The 18,148-nt window shown below is 36.9% G+C and overlaps 1 protein-coding gene across 6 annotated transcripts in view; it reads left to right on the forward strand.

The window, feature by feature from the left end:
* Positions 1-17,130, forward strand: part of ZNF638 (zinc finger protein 638) — an 80,893-nt gene extending 63,763 nt beyond the window's left edge. For 3 of the 6 annotated variants that reach the window (XM_032352410.1, XM_032352413.1, XM_032352411.1), the window contains 8 exons: positions 1,291-1,328; positions 5,952-7,173; positions 7,776-7,841; positions 9,490-10,456; positions 10,952-11,071; positions 14,165-14,266; positions 15,154-15,272; positions 16,810-17,130. In XM_032352410.1, the coding sequence (XP_032208301.1) occupies positions 1,291-1,328; positions 5,952-7,173; positions 7,776-7,841; positions 9,490-10,456; positions 10,952-11,071; positions 14,165-14,266; positions 15,154-15,272; positions 16,810-16,875 (2,700 nt within the window). In that variant the 3' untranslated portion in view covers positions 16,876-17,130. The other 3 variants (XM_032352414.1, XM_032352412.1, XM_032352415.1) reach the window with 3 other exon arrangements.
* The last annotated feature ends 1,018 nt before the right edge of the window (positions 17,131-18,148 follow it).

Genomic DNA, 18,148 nt, shown 5'->3' on the forward strand with positions numbered 1-18,148 from the left:
GGGCCCTAGGACATTGATTTTCTTGGTGGTTCAGAAGTATGTTTAAAAGGATTATTGTTGCCGGTGCCTGGGTGGCTCAGTTGATTAATCAACTTGTGATTTCAGCTCAGGTCTTGATCTCAGGGTCATGAGGTCAAGCTCCACATTGGGCTCCACCCTAGGCGTGGCGCCTACTTGAAAAAAAAAAAAAAAGGATTGTTAAATTTTGTTCAGCGCTTCTAGGTATTTGTGGTTTTTTTTTTTTTAAGATTTTATTTATTTATTTGGCAGAGACAGCGAGAGAGGGAATATAAGGAGAGGAGTGGGAGAGGGAGAAGCAGGCTTCCTGACAAGCAGGGAGCCCAGTGACGGGCTCCATCCCAAGACCTTGGGATCATGACCTGAGCTGACAACAGATGCTTAACGACTGAGTCACCCAGGCACCACTAGGTGTTTTGAGTAGAAAGCTTTTTAAGTCACCTCATCTCCCATATTGATAGAAGTCTTTTTAAATAATAATTGGATAGTGAAGATGTTGAAATTTCAGGTTTTTATTCTTGGGAAAAAAAGCAGTATTTCCAAGCCTTTAAAGATAAAAATTTTTCTTTTTTTTTAAGATTGTATTTATTTGAGAGAGAGAAAATGAGAGCATACACGTATGCGTGCACACACATGGGAGGAGGGCCAGAGGGTGAGGGGCTGAGAGAATCTCATGCATACTACCAGCTGAGCACAGAACCCGATGCAGGGCTTGATATCAGGATCCTGAGATCATGACCTGAGCCAAAACCAAGTCTGATGCTCAACCAGCTGTGCTACCCAGGCATCCAAAAGAGTTTCTTATTTTATATCAGCATTAAGGAGACTTTTTTTCTCATTAATTGCTCTCTGTCCATTATTCTCTATCACCTAACTTAGGGTTTTTTATCTAAGGAGAAAATAATTCTAGGGGTACCTGGGTGGCTCAGTGGGTAAGCCTCTGCCTTCAGCTCAGGTCGTGATCTCAGGGTCCTGGGATCAAGCCCCACATCAGGCTCTCTGCTCAGCAGGGAGCTTTCTGCCCCCTTTACATGACTTTCTGCCTACTTGTGATGTCTCTCTCTGTCAAATAAGTAAATAAAATCTTTAAAAAAATAATAATAATTCTAGAACCTGATAGTTACGTGGACACCAAAAACTGTTTTGATATAGTTTTAAGATGTGGTCTTGTTTTTTTAGCTTAGATTTTAAGAACAGGAAACATAGCATTGATGGGATAAATATTAAAATCTTGTAGAATAGCCTCTAATGAAATGTGGAATTGTGTTACAGGCTCAAGCTGACAAAGACCCAGAACTAGGAAAAGAAAGGTATGTTGTTTTATGCTTACTAACATTTTTGCAAGTATTTAATTACTGAATTTTGTTTCTGTATTTTATAATTGTTCACTTGTAGTAAAATGTTTGTAGCTCTCATGTCTATTTTGTATATATATATGAATGTTACGGTGTATGTATGTGGGGTTTTTTTTTTTTTTTTGGACTGTTTGACCAGGCATTGTTTTGTCTGTTTTTTAGTCTCTTTCAAGTATTTACTGATTTTTTTTTTTTAGAAAAACTAAATTTGTAAACACAGTTTGAATTAAATACATAAATATGACTTCTTTATGAAATGTTTTGCTAAACTCTTGAACAGCTCGACTCCGTTATCAGCATTACATTCTTGTAGATTTTTCTATTCCAAAATTGTTAAACACAGTAATAAAATTTTAATCATTGTACGTTCTTTTGAAAAGAAGGTATTCATTCAGTATATATTTTGATACTTTCTGAAGACAATTGGAGTGGGGAAAAAGATATTTTTAAAACAAAATAATGTATGAAAGCTTGGATGAGAGGTGAAAACTTGTTCTTCAGTGTATACATAGGCTAGTGACTCACAGTCCTGGTCTGACCACATATAGTACACCCTCTTCTCAGTGACTTACTCATCCTGATGAATACCGCCTTTATCACCACCTTTGCCCCACCAACTAATAACCTTCTTTTTGCTGCTCTTCATTGGGAATCGCTGACTTAGAATTCTTTCCTCTTTTTAATACTAAGTGATTTGTTCTTTGTTAGAGGTCAGTGTGGTAAGAGTTTACCAGTTTGAAAGAGCATTTTGAAAGTATTTAAATATGGAAAGTTTGTTTAATTTGATGCGCTAATTTTAAGATACCTGAAAAGTGGGGTGTTTTATGGGGTTTTCTTAGTAATTCTTATATGCGGCTTTTAAATGATAAAGTTGATTAAGAGTGCTTAGAAAGGGGCACCTGGGTGGCTCAGTGGGTTAAAGCCTCTGCCTTCGGCTCAGGTCATGATCCCAGTGTTCTGGGATTGAGACCCGCGTCAGGCTTTCTGCTCGGCGGGGAGCCTGCTTCCTCCTCTCTTCCTGCCTCTCTGCCTACTTGTGGTCTCTGTCTGTCAAATAAATAAATAAAATCTTAAAAAAAAAAAAAAAAAAGAGTGCTAAGAAATATAGTGGTAACTTTAAGCAATTAGGTTTGCTATACATACATTGCCAGCACAGACTTTCTTTTAAGTTGTACACGATCGTACCAATTACATTCCCATGTCTAAGAAGTAATACTAACAGCACTGTTGGCTCTAAAAGCCCACAAAGGGCAATAAATAGGTAATGCTACATGTAATATAGATGGACCTACAGTTGGCCACAGTAACTGGCTAAGTGTATAGGCCTTTCCGAAAATTCATTTTATAGGTTAATCTCATTTTATAGATTTCATTTGACATAGTTTTAGGTCTGCAAGAACAGCTATTGTCTGTGTTCTAGTCATTTTTCCTCTCATTATCTTGACTTCCCAATCAAAGATTCTCCTTAAGGAGTTTGCAGATAGTTACCTATTATGGTAATCTTATAAAGTTAATTTTAAAATTTCTAGTACTAATAATTCCCATTTTGCAGTCAGTTTTTTTCTGTCTTATATGACATTAGAAAAAAAGATGTGGGATGGGGCCTGAATACTTAACATTTCTTGGTTGGAGTAAACTAATCCTGGGAAAATACTGGTGCTTGTTGTGTTGTTTTTGTTTTTGAAGGACTTGCAGGTACTGATTCATCATGAATGTGATCCTTTTGTTTATAATTATTTCCTATTTAAAGGAAATCTCTTACGAATATATCAGGAATATTCTACATTTTGCCTTTTCTCATCTCCCATGTATACCTTATTTACCTTTCATGTGATTAAGGCTCCAAATAAGGATGCAAGGTACAGTTTTCACCAACCCATTAGCAATGTTGGAAAGTACTCAGTGGTCCTCTTAAATAAATACTAATCTCCAGTATTGTTAAGTTGCAGTCTAAAGTTTCTTGAAAAGTATAGCATATGGTTGTTAACCTTTGTTCTCACACCCAGCTTTTTTTGTTTTGAAACCGTGGTATTATGGGGGGATGGAAGTGGGTCAGAGGTAGAAATTAGATACCTATATCCTGAATGCCTTTTCTATTTCTTTCTTGTGCATTTCCCAAAATATGATGTAGTTTTCCTTTGATCTCTAAAAGACTGAGGTCTTTTTTGACTCTGGTATTAATAATTTCATTTATTTGACATCTCAAATGGACTTTTCAGGCTAACTTCATGAACATGGAGACTTTTTCCCATATTAGCCAAAGAACTAGACATAATTTTTTGGTAAATGAATTCTGTGAAAAAGCACTGTAATTTTATTTTATTTTATTTATTTTTAAGATTTTATTTATTTATTTAAGATAGAGAGAACACAAGCATGGTGAAGGACAGCAGGAGAAGCAGAGTCCCCACCAAGTGGGGAGCCTGATGAAGGGCTCAATCCTGGGATCAGGGATCGTGACCCAGGCCGAAGCAGGCACTCAACTGTCTGAGCCACCCAGGCAACCAACACTGTAATTTTAAAAGACAAACACAAACAGCATATTAAGTCATTTTTTTCAAGTAGGTCCATATTCTCTGTTTGAAGTATTGAAACTGCATAGTGATCCATTTTGTATAAAATATAATAGCTTTTTCTACTGACAAACTTTAAATATGGTAAAGGGGAAGGACTTGCTATATCCTAGAGCCAGGAATAAAAATCTCCATTGTTACCCTTCTAGCTGAGTAGATTGCTGTTTTTGTATAACCCTAATTTGTAAAGCCTTTAGGGTTAATGGTGCAGTTCTGTAATGAGGCAGGAATTTGAATTTAATCTTCCTTATTTAGATAATAAGTTTTACAATTTAAAAATGAAAGCTTACATTTGAGAGGTATTATTTACCTAACTGCTGTAACTGAATGTCAGAACTTCTTACCTTTGTTGTATTTGTGCTGGGCCACAAGTTTTATTCTGACTAGTTCTAAGAATTTGGAACACTTAAAATCAGCCATTGGTATTTTTGAATTTAAGCAATGTGAATAATTTCAAAAAAGTTTTAAACCCTTTCAGCATACAGAGGAAGCTTATACAAATAAGTAGAATACATACTAATTAAGGTGTGTCTTACAGACTGTTGAACTTAAATTCCTCACACTCTCTGCTTCTATAACTTCATCAGGAGGTGTTTCTCTGATCTCTTAGATTTCCTTTGGAAGTTTAAACCTAACCATCTTCGGTGGGGGTGGGGAAGACCAGTTTATTGGTTTAAATGGTTGGACCCTGATATGGTAGCATGTACTTTTTCCAAAGTTTTGAAATATTAACGTCTTGGGACACAGATACACATCACCTTGCATTGACTGAAGGGTATTATGGCCACTTTTGGGGAAACATATCAAGGGGATGTCTCATCCCATCCCTCTTTGAAAAGTAGGAGGAAAAAAACCCCAATATTCTTTACTGTGAGGTGTTGATACGGCATCACTTTCTGGTGTCTTCCTCTAACCAGTTGCTTCTAATGTAATAAGCGAATATATTAGTTAAATTTGATTTGTGTTGACTGCATGCTGGACATTGTTTTGGAAGCTAAGATTTTTCTTGTCACTCTTCAAGATAACCTCTGACCTATGGAACATTAATATAAAAATTAGTTTATTCTATCTCTGTCTCCGTGAAATAAGTTGAATTACAGAATCCCACACATAATTTTATTTACCTTGGATTTGGAAAGACCACAGTGAAATAAGATCAGTTGCTTTTACTTGGCATGTATTTTCTTCATTTCTTCTGAATAATTTTACTTAAAATTTTAAATTATGTATTAGAATTCTAAGTTATTCTCTGTAACTGGAAAGATTTCTTTTAATATATACCTTCCTCTCAAGTAGCCAAAGGCACCTAATTTATGTTAAGATGATTGTGTTTTGCCTCTAACTTTAAATCCAATAGAGTATTTAAAAGATACTTCCAAAGGAAGTTTTCTTTTAGGAATTGTTATTAATAAATACAGTTCTTGGGAAAAACAAATCCGTCTCACATCTTTAAAAAAAAAAAAAAAAAAAAAGTTGACATTGTTAGGAGTATAGCCTTTTCTCCCGACCAGTTTCTGTTCATTTTAGATAAGATTCACTGAAAATTTTAAATTTCAGTGCATGGATTGTTAGTTTCATTGTAGAACTATACAGATATTTTATTATTTCAGTAACCACTATTGGGAAGATCTTAATAATCTGAGATGTCTTACATTCACATTCAGCCTCCTCATGTCTAGTGCAAATGTGACACAGAAGGAAAAAATTGGTTGTAAGGATTGTATCAGTGGTCATAATTTTGCCATTATTTCCTTTGAACTAAAAAGAAATCTTCAGGGCAGTGGAGGATCTCTTAAAATTTTATATTGCTTACATATTTATATCAAAACGTCTTAACCATTTTAATTCTGATTGGCTGGATTTCCCAGTGCTTATTACTAATGCATCAAGAAGTCTTAACAGTTGGCATCAACAGGATTATTTATAATGGTTGAATTCTCATCATAGTTTGATTTTTGTTTGTGTTGTTTGTGTTCTTTTTTTGTTTGTTTTTAAATACTTTTAGCCCTGACTTGAAAAACAGTCCAGTTGATGAAAGTGAGGTCCAAACAGCAGCTGATAGTCTCTCTGTTAAACCTAGTGAGGTTGAAGAAGAAACTGTTCCCAACGTTGAAACAGAAACATCCGTACAGCAGGAAGAAACTTGTGAGGAAGAACCTGAAAAGGCACTGTGTGACTCTGACTTTGCAATTCAAACTTTGGAAGTTGAAACTCAAGAAGAAGAGATCAAAGTGGAAATTCCTCTTGTAGCATCCACTCCAATAAGTATTGAATTATTCACTGAAAATGTAGAGGAATGTGTTTTAAATCAGCAGGTGTATACCAGTGACTTTGAGAAGGAAGAGGCAGAAATTATTAACCCTACAACAGAATTATCAACATCTGACACTGCATTTATAGAAGAAAGGAACATCAAAGGAATTCTAGAAGAATCTCCATCTGAAGCAGAAGATTTCTTTTCTGGGATTACACAGTCTATGATAGAGGCTGTAGCTGAAGTGGACAAACATGAAACTGTTTCAGAAATAGTACCATCTACTTGTGTTTTGGCCTTGGTACCAGGAATTTCCACTGGGGATGAGAAGGCAGTGAGCACAAAGGTAATTTCTGAGAAAAGTAACACGGATGAAAAGGAAGAAAATGAATTTAATAGTAAGGAAACCAGAATGGATCTGCAAATAGGAACAGAGAAGGCTGAAAAGAATGATGCTAGGATGGTTACAGAGAAGTTGGAAAAGATCGTGGCAGCAGTGAAAGAAAAGCCTGCAGAAAATGCTGTGACCAAGGGATACCCGAATAAAGCAATGGGTCAGGCTAATAAGCCTGATGAAACTAGTAAAACTAGTATGTTGGCTGTATCAAATGCATCTAACACTAAATCAAGCATCAAAGCCGGTATGGTCTCTTCTCTAAAGGCAAAAGCTACTTCAAAATCCGAGAACCAGAAAAGTTTTCTGAAATCTGTACTCAGAGATCAAATTAATGCTGAAAAGAAGCTTTCAGCCAAGGAGTTGGGTCTCCTTAAACCTACAAGTGCCAGGTCAGGCTTGGCTGAAAGCAGCAATAAATTCAAACCCAGTCAGAGCGGTGTTACCAGAGGAGGCAGTGGAAGGATCTCAGCCCTGCAAGGCAAGGATTCTGAACTGGATTACAGGGATATTACAAAACAATCTCAGGAAACAGAGGCTAGACCCTCCGTCATGAAACGGCATGACAGCAACAATAAGGTGAGGAGGGTAGGAAGAATGGCTCAGTGTATCTTTGAAATGAGTAGCTCTGCTGTTGTAGCTTTGGAGTAGGAGATGTAATCTTGTTTTGTACTTTCATCTCCTCACTCCACTCCCAAGTTCCCATTTCTCTTAATGATTCTACTGATGGAAGCCAGTAGACATTTAGAATAGTAATTTATTAACAGGTTTGAAAAGCACTGTTTGGATAAAATGTGGTCAGAAATACAGGTGTGCTTTAAAAACAAAAAAAAAGAAAAGTCTGCAGTGACTCTCCTGAGGTGATTTACTACTCTGCATCTGAATGGGAAACCGTTTGCTCTTTTAATTGAAACTTCCTTTATCGGCTTACTGATTGCCTAACTTAGACATTGTGGGTATTGGGAAGAGAAGATCAGTGAAACTGAGTTTACCTACAACTTACACAGAGGATGCCTATGTTGTTAAAATGATTGTTGACTTAGTGTGGTATACCTGTTAACTATTTGCATAATTGAATGTGTTTGGATATTTTTTGGTGTTTGGATTTAAAAAAAAAAAAAAGAACATTAATAACATGGTTGTAAATTCTATTTTTCTGTATTTTTTACTTAATATTTCAGACCTTGGCTGGACAAAACACTAAGAATCCTAAAAGCACCACTGGTAGAAGTTCCAAATCTAAAGAGGTGAGAAACAATTCACTAACACTAGTAAGCCTTCTATTCATTCTGTCTTTCCATAGTAGAGTTCATCTATCTTACCACTAGTGTCTCTCCTATAATAATCAATTTGATAACAGAGCAAGAGACAGGAATGAGGTATTTTATTTTTGACCCTACCACCAATTTGTTTTTTGACCTTGAGCTAGGCTAAGTTATTGGTGTTCATGGTGAAGGGCAAAAAGTTACGCAGGGACGGGAAGGGAATTAGAGTAGAAAAACCCCTCCAATCTCCTATTGACAGCAGTAAGTTATAAACACAATAGAATCATGTGTGTTAAAGAAGGGTGGTGTTTGACTAGAATCCTTGCCATTTTGTGGAACTTCCGAACAGGTGGTCCTTTGGAGATGGCTCAGTTTAACCTAACTGGATAGGATCTAAGATTTGCTTTCCTGGTACTAAGCTCTCCTGCCAAATAAATGTGTTATTTTTTGTTGTTGTTTGATATTTTAGGTTTTTCCATTCATAGAATATTTTTTTGGTCATTTTATTAGGGCACAAAGGAGAAATGTTAGTTTAAGAAGCATAATAAGGGGGCGCCTGGGTGGCTCAGTGGGTTAAGCCGCTGCCTTCGGCTCAGGTCATGATCTCAGGGTCCTGGGATCGAGTCCCACATCGGGCTCTCTGCTCAGCAGGGAGCCTGCTTCCTCCTCTCTCTCTCTCTGCCTGCCTCTCTGCCTACTTGTGATCTCTCTCTATCAAATAAATAAATAAAATCTTTAAAAAAAAGAAGCATAATAAGGATTTTAAAAACATAATAAGGATGATGTTTCTGTTGGCTTATTAATAAATTTATACTATCAGTTAATAAATTGATGATATGAATGCTTAAATGTTTCTTTCCCCCCCAAATTACTGGGTATATGTTCTTATGTCATTATATATGCTAGTAATTAGTCATTGATAGCATACTAAATTTGTAGGAGGGAATTTATTTTCTTTAGTGGTGTCACCATTTTTCAAATTAGAGATACTATTTTTTTTTCAAGTGCATTTGGCATTAAGTCTTATTTAGTAAGAATTTTTTCATATAACTTTCTCTAAATGTAAACTTAATGTTGTTTAACATTAACATATTAATATATTACGTTAATGTTGTATAATGTTTTATATTAATGTTGTTGTAGCTAACTAGATTATACCTAGTTAGCTATTTACTTTCTAGCTACATTCAAGGTGCTTCTAATAGCCGGGTAAGTCTCCTAGAACACTTGTTAGGTATCATTTAATAGGGAACAATGAATTTTTCACATTGTGCTTTGATAAATGCTCTACACTGTTTGATAAATACTTTAAATGTAGTATTTTTTTGTGTTTCATATTTCAGAAACCTGGACATCATTTAGGAATGCAGTCTTAACTGAATTTAAGTAAAGGTGGAATTGGGTTGATATTTTTAGGATTTTACCTTCGGTATTGTTTGCTCTGTGGATTAGAGCTAATTCATTTGTGTGGCCTTAAAAAATAGTTTATTTCAGCCTATAGGAAACTTCTTTGTACTGAAATTCTCACAGATGATATTTCATGTACATTTGCTGGGAGTATTTGGAACCTAACCAGTTATCAGTAATTGCTTCTATTTACAGGTCTGTGTTTTTGTTTTTTTCTTTTTAGTTTCTTCAACAGGAACCATTATTTCCATTTAATTTGGATGAATTTGTCACTGTGGATGAGGTTATAGAAGAAGTAAATACTTTTCAAGCCAAGCAAAACCCACTAAAGGGAAAAAGAAAAGACAGTCTCAAAAATACCCCTTCCTCTGAACTTAACATAAAGAAGAAGAAAGGGAAAACTCCTGCCCCTCGTGTTGTTGAGGGAGAATTATCTTTTGTAACATTGGATGAGATTGGGGAAGAGGAGGATGGAGCTGCACACCTAGCACAAGCTCTAGTAACTGTGGATGAAGTAATTGATGAAGAAGAAATAAATATGGAAGAAATGGTAAAAAATTCAAATTCACTCCTTACATTAGATGAGTTAATTGATCAAGATGATTGCATTTCCCACAGTGAACCTAAAGATGTTACTGTACTGTCAGTGGCTGAAGAGCAAGATCTTCTCAAACAGGAACGTTTGGTAACTGTGGATGAAATTGGAGAAGTTGAGGAGCTACCTTTAAATGAGTCAGCCGACTTAACTTTTGCCACTTTAAATGTTAAAGGAGATGAGGGAAGTACTGGAAGGGATCCTATTGAGTTCATTTCTTCCCAGATGCCTGAAGACCCTTCTACTTTAGTTACTGTAGATGAAATACAGGATGACAGCAGTGATCTGCATTTAGTCACTTTGGATGAAGTAACTGAAGAGGATGAGGACTCTCTGGCAGATTTTAACAACCTTAAAGAAGAGCTTAATTTTGTTACTGTTGATGAAGTTGGAGAAGAGGAAGATGGAGACAATGATTTAAAAGCAGAGTTAGCACAAAGCAGAAATGACCGTCCCACAGATAAAAGAGGGGATAGGAAAAAGAGAGCTACGGACTCAAGGAAGGTGAAGCTTGAAGCCTTTTCCCAAGCTGGTTCAATAAGTGAGAATGTTATGGAAGAGGATCTGAAAACCATGATTCAAAGACACTTAGCAGGTAGATACTTAGAAGTAGTAATTTTTCTGCTTTATGAGGGGATTACATTTAAAATTTTAAAACTTGATGTTGTAGCCTTACTCATAATTGTCCCTATATTGATATAAGAAGTTAATGAAGAGTGAGGGCCTGTGATATTTTCCAAAGGAATGTGTACAAGTTTACAGATTGCTTTTAGTTACAGAGCAGACTGTCCTCAGTTATCATACTTCCAAAAAAAGATGACAAAGCTGGAAAGTAAACTACAGTGCCCAAGTTAGAATGGAAATGGTATATTTGTGTTACTGGAAAAGACAGCTTTTCATTAGTAGAAGGATATTACACCAGGCTGCCTCCCAGTTTTTCTCAGATTTAGGATTTAGAAGAAATTGTAAAGGTGTCATTTCACTTTTAAGTAATATTTTGATGTTATAGAGTAAGGTTTAGCTCACTTTAGGGAGATCAAAATAACTTCTGAACTAAGAATGGCATGCTGTTACTATAGCAGTAAATCAGACTTTCTCTTTAAAGCTAAAACGCCAACCAAGAGAGTTAGAATTGGGAAAACACCAGCATCGGGAAAAGCTGTTGCGACAGACCCAAGGAAAGGTGAAGAGGCCTTCCAAATTTGTGAAGGTAAAGCAGGATTGATGGAAATGGGGAGGAGAGTAGAGAGTAACACAAACTAGTGGCTGAAGTTCTTAAAGGTCTACCATCTAAGAAGAGAAGTAGAAAAACAGTGAAATAGAGTGGGGTGGGGGTGGGGAAAGCAGCCTTATCTGGATAAAGATTTTAGTCTTTGTAATTTAGAGATAATGGAACATAATGGAATGGATAACAGAATAATAGGCAATCCCTTTTGTGACAGAATGTGACAGTAAAATACGACAAATTTGTGGAGATGATATACGTGAGAGATTATTCTGACCATGTTGCCGCATCAAGTAGAAATCACTGCTATCCACCTCTTATTTGTGGACCCAGATGCCTTGCTTTGTGGAGGCTGCCATGCAGACAGCCAAAGATGTCGTAACATTGAGAAAATTTATGTTGAAACAAATATGGACTGGTATCTAGTAAGAGAGGTACTCTAGTCCCTCAGATATTTGTCATTTTGTCCATTATATTCATAGCAAAAATAATAGAAGGATAGGAAGAGAAGCACACAGTTCGAGATCTCAAGTTAACAGATTCAGAGTTAGAGCGAAAAATCAGTTACTAGGGTGGCTCAGCACTACAGGGGATCCTTCATATGTTCTCTTTGATGCACCCTCCTTTCCTTTTGCTTTTCTATTCTGTCTTCTCTAAGGAAAAACTGCCAACTGTCATTGAGTCTCAGTTCATTGAACCTGATCTCAGCTGGGCTGTTGGTTATAGGCCTCCTTTCTTCCCCATTTCCTGACCGGGTGTAATATAAGTCTTTTCCTGCTTTGCATCATGTACTGCTTTAACCAGCTCATTCCTCCCTGGATATCCTTGCTTTTATTTCCATTTACCAGAGCAAGTACGGGAGGTCCATCTCTGCCAGCTTCTGTTTTATATTCCTTGACAAGTCACCTACAAAATACGGTCAAGTCTTTCCCATTTAAAAAACCATGCCCTTAACCTTTGAATCCTCTGGCTCCCACCTTGTCTCTTTTTCCTTTCAGGGGAAGGTATCTGGAAGTAATCACCTATTTTTACTTCTTCCTCCCAATGAACTGAATGTATTTTGGCTTCTTTGTAAACTACCATTCTGAAGTTTATATTGATAAACCCCCATTGGATTGTTGTCCAACTTGATTTATTAAGTTTTTTTTCTTCCTTATTTAGTCTTACTTGACTTCTCTGCATTATGCGTTACTTGATCATGTGTTCTTTCTTGAAGCTGTCTTCCATGGCCAAGTGGGTACACTCCTTTGTTCTTCTCCATAACCTCTCCTTGATACCAAGCCCATAGGTAGTGGTTTAGTAATCTGACAGATAGCTCCTGGCATGATTTCATGAGGATATTTTCGCCCCAGGATTTCTGTTTGCAGCTACCAGCTTTCTTAGAACTGCCTTGTTTCAACTGAAGAATAGAGAAAAGTGACTCATTTACTGCTTATATAACTATTTATTTCTGTTAATGGACAATATGTTTGATAGAAGAACCTAGCTGAAGAAAAAGTAATTTTCTAAACAGTTTTAAACCTGAAGTATTTGTCCTAATCTATTTAATTATTTATATGATTATATATAACATACATTTATTATTACAACATAAACATCCTTTTGGAATGGATGTTTGAGAAAGTTTATTAGTTATTCTGATGAGGTAATAAACTGTTGTAGGAAGAGACTAGAGGCTATTTTAATCAAGTCAAGAAAAGGGAGATGACCTTTTTTTTAATCAACTCTTTAAGACTTGATGACCAGTAAAAAAATAAAACACAAGGAGTAAGAGAGGAGTAAATAATGATTTCATGGGGTGCCTGGGTGGCTCAGTCGTTAAGCGTCTACCTTCAGCTCAGGTCATGATCCTAGGGTCCTGGGATTGAACCCTTCATTGGGCTCCCTGCTCCATGGGAAGCCTGCTTCTCCCTCTCCCACTTGCCCTGCTTGTGTTCCCTCTCTCACTGTGTCCTTCTCTGTCAGATAAATAAAGTCTTATTAAAAAAAAATGATTTCATGGTTCCTGTCCATCTCCTCAGATTTGTTGAAGAGTAGCCCAGGTGCATGAAGAGAACACTGAACTTGAAGTCACAAACTTTGCTTCTAACCTGTCACTTAAAAGCCTTGTAGCCTTGGCCGTACCAGTTTCTTATGTCTTGGTTTTGCGTTCTCCATCTATGAAGAAATAAAGAGAGGGGCACCTGGGTGGTCATTGGGTTAAGCCTCTGCCTTTGGCTCAGGTCATGATCTCAGGATCCTGGGATTGAGCCCCCGCATCAGGCTCTCTGCTCAGCAGGGAGCCTGCTTCCCCCTCTCTCTCTACCTGCCTCTCTGCCTACTTGTGTTCTCTCTCTGTCAAATACATAAATAAATCTTTAAAAAAAAAAGAAAGAAAGAAAGAAAGAAAGAAAAAGAAAAGGATAATGGTGATTTGACCTGCCTATCTCACAGGAGATAAAAGCTAAACGAAGGGTATATATGTGAAAGGGACTTGTCAGCTACCACGTAACAAAAAGATATTAATAGCTACTGAAGGTGAGCAGGATTGCTTGGAACCAGTTCCTTTCTTCTCTTCCCCAAGATCATATTATGCAGAGTCTGCCAAAACTGCATGTTTCTTACATGTTATTTACTTTGGTGGACTTGAACATTTGTGATGTCACTTGTGATCCTGTTGGACAGGGGTCTTTATCAGTGTAGGCTTAGTATTTTTTGACTGGGAGGGCCTCAGTAGAGGGCACGAGAATACTTTCTGCCCACATCCTTTCCTCCTCAATCCATACTCCCCTACCCCAGCCCTTTCCATACACTAGTTAACTCTTGACAGTAACTACAGAGCTTGAAATTCTTCCAATTACCCTTGAAATTCTTTTGAGAACAATATATAAATAAAATATGCTATTACCTTTAGTCTGTTTTTTTCCTAACATCGAAGAATCTTGGAAGAGTGGTCCAGTGGGATCAGCCAAGGAAGGTTTACTTAGAGAGAAGAGCCATAAATTAATTTTGAAGGCAGGGATTATCTGGTGTTAGCTTTATATACTGTACATGTATTTTGAATGACTTCTTTTCCTTGAAAAATTTTAATGATTTTAGTTGATGAGGAATCTGGATTAAAGGACTCAGAACCAGAACGAAAACGTAAGAAGATTGAGGACTCTTCTTTAGGGAAATCAGTGGTACCGGATGTCCCTGAAGGTAAAGTAAACATAACATTTTTCCTTATCCATATGAAATAAAAATTCAGTACCATAGTAAGTGTTCTGTTGTTTAGATGACTATTGACATTTCTGAAAACAGAAATACGTTTTTTTTTTTTTACCTAGCAAGGATTTTTTTTTCCATCCTTAAAAGTTTGGGATAAGCCTTTTTTTTTTTTTTTTTAATTCCTGGTACTTTCTTTGCTGCTGTGGTAAGAGCTAAGTTATATTGCCCAGGCAGAAATTTTAGTAAACGTGCTGAAAAGCTAGCAGACTGTGACCAGCTAAAACGGGCTAAAGGAGCACCATATCCATTTACTCAGAATATTCCTCAGGCAAATAGTTGTCCATCATTCTGCCTCTATTTTTCTGCTTTTATTGTATGGGATTCCAAAGATGTTCATTTCAAAAACACCATTAGATTCTTTTTCAACGAATTGCTATTCTGAAGAAATTTCATGATATCCTGGAGGCTCTAGAGTATTACAGAATATGTTAAAAAAAAAAAAAGTAAAGCCCTTGGAGGGTGCCTGGGTGGCTCAGTCGTTAAGCATCTGCTTTCGGCTCAAGTCATGGTCTGGAGCCATACATCAGGCTCCTTGCTCAGCCTGCTTCTCCCTCCCCCTTTGCTTATGTTCCCTCTCTTGCTGTCTCCCTCTCTGTCAAATATATAAATAAAATCTTTAAAATAAATAAGTGAAGCCCTTGGTTTTGTGATTAAAGGCTTAATTGCTCTTGATCCCTAGATACTTAGCCATAAATATTATGTTTATAAAAGTATATACTATGATTAGCATGTTTGTCATGTTTAGAGAACTTGATTAACACAGCTGTAGATATTAATTTCCCTCCATTCTCTTTCCCCCCTTTCTTCCTGTCCTCTAGATTTAGACTTCCTTGTACCGAAGGCTGGATTCTTCTGTCCAATTTGTTCCCTCTTCTACTCAGGTGAAAAAGCAATGACAAATCACTGCAAGAGTACACGTCATAAGCAAAATACAGAGGTAAATTTTTTTCTTAACACCTCATAAAATACTCCAGGTGGTATTGTAATCAGACTACTTAAGTGTTCACCCAGAACGTATATTCTTTTCCTTTGGGAGAACTTTTGAAGATTTATGCCAGTTTATTCCTCTGTAGTTCAAAAGTACAGTCTTCACTGTATGCTGCAAGGAATGTCTAGTCTTTATTCCTTTTCCTCTGGCAGCATTCCTCAGGGTAGATTCTACAGATCACTAGTCCTGTATAAGTCTCCATTAAAGTGTGGGGAACTATGTGTTCTGATGGCCCCTTGAAGAGTCAACAGACGAATAACATACTAAAATTTGTGAATTGTCTAGTCAGAGAGAATCTGTTTAACTTTATTTAACCCATTTCCTAAACTGATTTAATGACACCCCTCACCCGCCTTTTAAGTTGTACTCATCTTTGGGAAGTGCTCCTTTAGAGAATCATTATTAACCATAGTCGAAGCAGTGGTTCTGATTCCTCCTGAATGTTTGAGGTTATTTTATATAGCCTCTAAATTGAATTTGTGGTACCGACACTCAGCTAACATTGAGTTGTTATTTGCTGGAAGCTTATTTAATACCTTCCCCATCAGCATTATGAGGTAGATGGTATCATTCCAAACTTCTTGATTGCTTTTTTTTAATCATTCCAACTTTAAAGGTAGGAAAAAAGGCTTAAAGAGTATCTAATCCCAAGATCACATAGCAGGTTAGTGGCAGACTTGGGATTTTAACCTAGCTCTGTTTTATTCTAGCCTCAAACTCTTAACCATTATGCTACACTGTCTATGCTCTTAACTTGTTGTGTCATTTTTCCATTTAAAATTTCCACTGGCTTTAGGTCTGTAAAGCCCTACATGATCTGATTCCTTTCTGTTTCTCTGGCCTTACTCTCTGTTATTACTCACTATGATGCAGTTTTTCTGGTACTCTCATTTTTTTTGGTTTCCTATATATAAAAGGCCCCTTTGCTACTTTTGCACCTTTATATCCCTGTTCCTTTTGCCCTCTCCCAGTCCCACTTCTTTTCCTTGAAAAATTTAATGAAGCTGCCTCTTCCCCACTTTTAGCTAAGTCTAGACTCAAATGTCATCTTCCAGAAAGACTTTTGCTTAAGACAGACCTAGCTAGAAGTACAAAACTCCCTCCTACTGCCAAGAAGGGTTTACCTCAGTCACTTCCCTTATTGTATTTCTTTCCTTTATAGTGCTTACCAGCATGAAAATTTGTCTTATTTATTCTTTTATTATTTCTCTTCCCCCACTAGAATGTAAGCTCCATGAGGTAAAGGGCCTTACCTATCTTGTTGACCACTGAATCCCCAAGCACCAAGCGTAATGCCTGGTATGTCATAAATATCAGATGACTGGTGAATGGAAGGAAAGAATGTTAATGTAAGGCACTGTGTTTCTAATCTCTGTAGGATCAGGCTCTTACAAATTATAAATTCAGTGAAATATATTAGATATGTTTTCACACACAGCAGAGCAACACCTAATAGATATTTTATATTGCAAATTGTTTTTAACAGAAGTTCATGGCCAAGCAAAGAAAGGAAAAGGAGCAGAATGAGGCTGAAGAAAGAAGTTCTAGGTGATTGGGGGAAAGGGGAAAGACTGCATTAGAAATTTGTTTAGGGTCCAGTTGATTTGTGTATTTTTGTTATCACTTAATTTGTAATTTTTGTTTCAGAAGCAAATATTCATGTTGTACAAATTTCTGATTGCCCTTGATGTGGAAAGACTGATGGGGAAAGTATGATGTGTTTGATTTTTATATCAAATCATCAGGCATGGAGGAAGTATCTTTTAGAAGTGTTAAAATAAATGTTCCTACTGTATATTTAAAATACCATCTTGTGTTTGTGACTGATTTATTAAAGACTTGTGTGCTTCTGATTTCAGACAAGAGACCCTTGTGACTTGTTTAGGGATTCTTCATATATTACTGGAAGTCATAGCAGAGCATGGTTTCACTCTGTTTCAACCATTCATGTACAGGTCAAAGATTTCTTAAAACTTCTAATTTTTCTGGATGAAATTAGATTACATATAATTGACCCCAGATAGGTTTGAGTAAAACTGCTTGTTGTTTTCAGTGTATTAAGAATATCTTTTTTTCTGTTTGTGGTAACATCTAGTTTCTGCCAGGACCCATTTGAGTTAGCTTCTAGCAAGTCATTTAGTATTACCTTGAAAAACTACAAAGACAGAGCAGCCTTTACTTCCTGTGAGACGCTACAGTTGCTTTTAAACCGTTTAAATTACTATTTAATATGTTTGTTAAAAGTTGTAAAGGTGCAAAAATATAATTCAGTGCTTGTTGGGTGCAGGACACAGTCCTGTGCTGTGAATTTTTAGATTAGGCATGCTTCAGACATAGGCCTGCTGACTTTGAGTTGCTTTAATATCAGATTTCTCAGCTTTTCCAAGATAAGAGTATACCAGTTAATAACAGAGAGTGAATGGAAGGAAATGAAAAACTACTACTCTTTGAGATCTCTTACTCCTGTCACATGTAGCACATTACCTCACAATGAGCAAAGAGTGGAGTGAAGAACAAAAAGCAGCAACTTCTTGTTGTTGCCCACCAAACTCATTCATTGCACACTAGGTTCAGGCTTAGCTACAGCCTGAGTAAAACAACAGACTGTGACATGCCATAGACTAAGGAGTGGGGTGGGTGGGGAGGGCGTGACTTATGAATGTCAGGAGTCTGCTGTAATTAAACCCTTGTAGGTGAGGGGCGCCTTGATGGCACAGCTGGTTATGCATCCGACTCTTGGTTTTGGCTCAGGTCACACCCTTAAGACTCCCTCCCTCTCTCTCTGCCCCCACCCCCCTCCACCCCCGCTCTCTTTGTGCGTGCTC

This window comes from Mustela erminea, chromosome 7 (genome assembly GCF_009829155.1).
Source record: "Mustela erminea isolate mMusErm1 chromosome 7, mMusErm1.Pri, whole genome shotgun sequence".
Taxonomy (NCBI): domain Eukaryota; kingdom Metazoa; phylum Chordata; class Mammalia; order Carnivora; family Mustelidae; genus Mustela; species Mustela erminea.